General features: G+C 32.5%; 1 protein-coding gene across 3 annotated transcripts in view; it reads right to left on the minus strand.

Moving 5' to 3' along the window:
- Nucleotides 1–1,680: 1,680 nt before the first annotated feature.
- Nucleotides 1,681–5,123, minus strand: part of LOC116001908 — a 5,869-nt gene continuing 2,426 nt past the window's right edge. Inside the window, exons 2-6 of one of the 3 annotated variants that reach the window (XM_031241863.1) lie at nt 4,308–4,580; nt 3,290–3,356; nt 2,651–2,699; nt 2,321–2,365; nt 1,681–2,027 (exon numbers count right to left, since the gene is read on the minus strand). In XM_031241863.1, coding sequence (XP_031097723.1) covers nt 1,961–2,027; nt 2,321–2,365; nt 2,651–2,699; nt 3,290–3,356; nt 4,308–4,556 — 477 coding nt within the window. In that variant the 5' untranslated portion in view covers nt 4,557–4,580 and the 3' untranslated portion in view covers nt 1,681–1,960. Of the gene's footprint in view, nt 2,028–2,320; nt 2,366–2,650; nt 2,700–3,289; nt 3,357–4,307; nt 5,086–5,123 lie in introns of those variants that run through there. The other 2 variants (XM_031241864.1, XM_031241865.1) reach the window with 2 other exon arrangements.

A 5,123-nucleotide genomic window follows, 5' to 3' on the forward strand; every position in this document is an offset into this window, starting at 1 on the left:
AGTGTCTGGAAAATGCAGTCAACGGAAAACAATTTCCGTTGACCAAGGAAAATGAGGTCATTTTCCCGGAAAATGACTTCCGGATTTTTTTTTCCGGAAGTCATTTTCCGGACTTGGCTTCAACAATTTTTTTGCCCAAAATGGCGACATATGTTACTTTTTAAAAGAAATATTATTATTTTATATATTATTATTATTATTTTATATTTTAAAAAATAATTTAAAATGTAAAATTATACAATTTAATTCATTTTCCAGAAAATGAAACAAACACACAAAGACAGTTTTCCAGAATGCAACCAAACACCGGAAATGAAACTGTTTTCCGGAAAATGACTCATTTTTCAGAAAACATTTTCCAAAAGTCTTTTTCCTGCTTTCCAAACACACCCTTAATCTCAAATGATATTGTCTCACATTTGTTTTTATATTATCAAATGAAGCTGTAGTTGTGTTGAAAGGAAACTACAGTGTATATAAAATGAAACTGAATAATAGTTTCACATATTTGAGTGTATATTGTCCAATGAAACTGTAGTTATATCGAAATGATACTATTAGTTGTGTTAAAAGGAAACCGCAATGTATATAAAATTAAACTGAATAACAGTTTCACATATTTAAGTGTATAATATTTAATGAAACTGTAGTTATATCAAAAAAATATATAATTGTATTAAAAGGAAACTGCAGTGTATATAAAATGAAACTGATAACAGTTTCACATATTTGAGGAAACTGTAGTTATATCGAAATGATACTGTAGTTGTGTTGTAATGAAACTATAGTGTATATAAAATGAAACTTAATAGCATTTTCACTTATTTGAATGTATAATGTCAAATGAAACTGTAGTTATATCGAAAAAAAAATTGTAATTGTGTTGAAAAGAAATTGTTGTGTATATAAAATGAAACAGATATGTTATACACACAGAGTTACTTTTTGCAGAACGGCACGTAACGGGTGTCATTTCTGCCGTTTCTTTTCATTAATCAAAACAACATCGTTTTGATGCATGGACTACCATACATTGTGGACCACAATCCACAGTAAAATTTGCAATGAGTGATGAGGTGGATTCTGAGCCCACAAAAAACTTAAAAAAACAAAAAACAAAAAACAAAAAACAAAAACAAAAACAAACTCCACTATTGAGGAAGGCCTTACAAATTCAATTGTTGCACTGTTCATAAATAATAATAAAAATAATAATAATAAAACCCTAAAAAAATAAAATAATACTCCATTTATCCCATTTTATGGGTCTAGTTCAATTAACGAAGTTTGACTGAAATTATTTTTAATCTAATTTTTCATAATATTAAGTTTAGTATTAGTACAAAATTTATATATTTAAAAACTACACTATAAGTACTATTAAACACACAAAAAAATCAAATTTAAAAATAAGTAAAAAAATACTATAGAAAATAAACAAAGAATAAATAATTGATTTGACCCATGAATAGTAAGTAAGACAAGTAAAATGAGACAAAGAGAGTATATAGTAATATTAGTACAAGAATAGCGACAGTTATGCCATGGACCCGGTCAAAATACACAATTAATATACTGAATGTTCACAATTTACATATTGAATGTTCACAATTTAAATTATAAATATTTAGTGTGTAAATTGTGAACATTTAGTATATAAAATTGTGAATATTCAGTATGTAAATTGTGAACATTCAATACATAAATTATAATTTTTTTTACTCGGTCCACACAATAATTTGCCCAAGACTAGTCAACCATCTGCAAGAATAGTTGTTTCCTCAATGGGCCAATGGCCAGCATTACTACAATGATTGCATTAAGTGCTGGTACACTACCTGTCCATCTCAAACCAGGATTTTAACTACTTCCTATACACCAACTACCAGAACAAAGCCATGTAGAACTGGAGCAGTGTAAACATTTCACAATTTCACTAAATCATCAAAAACAAATCGAATCATGGAAAACGCGTGAGCCTGTTCACAGCTGTGTCTAGTGCATCTACGTTCCGCCGAAGGATTTTACTTCAAACTATCAAGGAAAACAGCATAAGAGAAAAGTTTTAAGAAATTACACAACAGACAGTTGATGTTGTCGGTTGGTTGGAATTCAGACATGAAGAATCATCAGAGCAGTAGAATAGAATGGGCCATCTTAAATGCTTTAATGAATGGTAAATATGGTAGTGGGTGAGACCAATTCCGTGAGAACGATAAACAAACGACATATGCATATGCCTGAGTTATGACATTATGCATACAACTGCACAACAGCATATTGAGCATTACATAAACTATGGCGACGAAGAAAAGGATACAGTTGTCCAGCAAGATTCTCAATTCCTTTCATTTCCTCATTCAATCTGCAATAGGATCAGCGCCAAAAGTAAGCCAGACATAATTATAGGATAGCATATATTTAAATAATTTTAAGTTGGATCTGATTATAGAGAATTTGATAAGAACATTTTTCACAACATCTACTATTGTATTTAATCTATAGTTAACATAATGCTGAAACTGCATAAACACATGTACCGAACCTCACAGACCTCATTTTTGTTTACCTTCCTCTCTCTTGTTTTGTTGTTGTTCCCTTTTTTTTTTTTTTGGCCCTTAGAATTTTAGTTAAGGTGAAGAGTTACTACCTGAGGCTAGAATTTATATACCGATTCCCCCTGGTTGCTGCATCAAGTGCTGTGACATAAAATTGCACCAGTTAGATACAAGTCAGAGTAGTGTGACAATAGAATCAAATAATACAAATTGAACAATGTGTTATTTATGATTTATCAACTAAAGGGCTAAGTTGGATCCAACTCTTATACCAAGTTGAAAGATGTGTTTCGTCTTAACTAAAAACTTAAACTGATAGTTAGATTGCACATTTATTATTTGTATATATTATGTTTAACAATTCAGAAAAGGCTTCTAGAAAAAACAGGGATCATAATGATGAAATTGAATGGGAAACTTGCCAGAGCACAAAAAGTATCAATTACAAAGAACGGCATTTAGTAGTGGTAGCAATTATTTAGTTTCAAGAGGAAAAGACAAGTATGCTATCTTTCAGTCTTGTGGCTAGGCTAGAAGATTGTTGGATTTCATCCCACATTTTAATCATAGAAGGAACAATATTTACACACAACGGGCATAAACTAGCAGACAAACTGATCATATAGCTAAGAACAACCACTAAGCATATGAAATCATAATGTGCATATAACAAAGAATATACAGATGCGTTTGCTATCAAATAAAAGCCGTGAAGTGCAACTCATAGATACCACATTCTTGAAGGCGGCCAGCTGCATCATTGAAACAGCTCATATGCTCGATTGAATTGCTAGTAGCCTACAAACACACACAAAAATGAAACCAAGCACATATATTTTTGAAAAGCTAATATTTATAAAATTTTAACTTTGAAGTCAAAATAATCATAATAAGGTTAAGAATCCAACAACGTGAAACCCCTCAGAGTAAGAACTAGTAGCGTAAAGCCAATATGAATATACGGTCTAGTTTTGGAACTGAACATAGTCTTTCCTCAAAAATAATCCCAAAAAGCAACACATTGTGTGTCCAACCGGAAGAGATGTTGAGGCTGAGAGATGCCAGCAGGGAAGCTTTTCTGGCTACGATGACTGACAGAAAGAAGACTATCTTTTTTTTTTTTGGGTGACTACAATCTAACACTAACTATATTATTTGCTCAACATGAACCCGTGACCTTCCATTAGAAGGTCAACAGTGATGCCATCAGACCATAAGGTACTTGGCAAAGAAGACTATCTTTGTCATTCATGTGATTGCTAAGACTAACAACAAACTATGATCTCAATGAAAGATTTCATTTTGACAACAGAGTAACAAACGAAATAGCATTGGCCTTTATTCTGAACCTTGGTGAGCTCCTCTTTTAATTGTCTATATACCAGAGCTTTCAAAGTCATTTTGCAAGGAATAACCTTTTTTCTCCTTCAAAGAAGGAGTTAAGTAAAACCTTTTAAAATCACAGCCAAATCCTCTTTCCTTATCCAAACAATACACCTGAAACTCTTCAGAATTAGAATCTTTTGATTTCTAGCATATCTTCACATTCTATCAAATTCACTTTCACCCACCAGATGATGCGTAGAAAGTTAAATCATCCAAAACCCATTCACAAAATGCATCTTCTATCCGTCAAATTACATTCTTAATCCAAATTACCTAATCCTTTCCACTAATTCAGTCTTTAAAGGTGAATGGATGATGAATAACAAGCTAAGAGTAAAAATTTAGTGAATTTCAGAGAGAGACCTCAGAGAGGGTCGTACGGAGGGAGGCGAAGAGGCTAGTGAAGCTCTGGGCGATGGCCATAGAGTCTCTCTCCACGACTTCGAGGGCTTTCAGCATCTCGTTCTTACCAAACGACGCCGTTCGCAGTTCCCCATTCCGATTCTCGGCATCGGCGGCACCTTCGACGTGAGAGTTCCCCGGCCGTTCAGATTGTTGATTATCGTCACCGGCACCGGAGACTGTAGTATCCGACCTCTCTGATGAATCCATGTCCCCTTCCACTCAAGTTTTCAGCTGTTAATTTGTACTATAAAAGTTGAAGGATTGTGATAAATTTAAAATTAAAGATTTCATTTTTAAATTGTTACGGAGTACTATTTTTTATTTTGTAGCTCAGGTCATGTTTTCATATCTATCCTCTAATATAAAAAAGCCACAACAGTAGCATTTAATGCAGTTCTCGCCCACAGAAAAACGCTGCTGTTTTGCCCGTGCATAATTAAAAGTTTGTAATTGTTAGTCACCGTCCAGTAACGAGTAAAAGTTCAGATAAAAAAAATCCATGACTTTTGGAATCTAATGCTTGGGAATTGATATTTTGCATTCATTGCATAGATTTGTTCAGTAATGGTCATTGGGGAATGACCAGCGCCGCTAATATAATTATTAAGATGAGAAAACTGTTCATTCCCAAATGAACATTAATAACATACATTTATTACTATCATATTTGAACATATTAGAAATCAAACGCCTCTGATTAGTTATTAAAGGATTCAAAATATTAATAATACAGAAAAAAAAAAAAAAAAAAAAAAAAAAAAAAAAAAACAAAAA

Source organism: Ipomoea triloba, chromosome 13 (assembly GCF_003576645.1).
Source record: "Ipomoea triloba cultivar NCNSP0323 chromosome 13, ASM357664v1".
NCBI classification, from domain to species: Eukaryota; Viridiplantae; Streptophyta; class Magnoliopsida; order Solanales; family Convolvulaceae; genus Ipomoea; species Ipomoea triloba.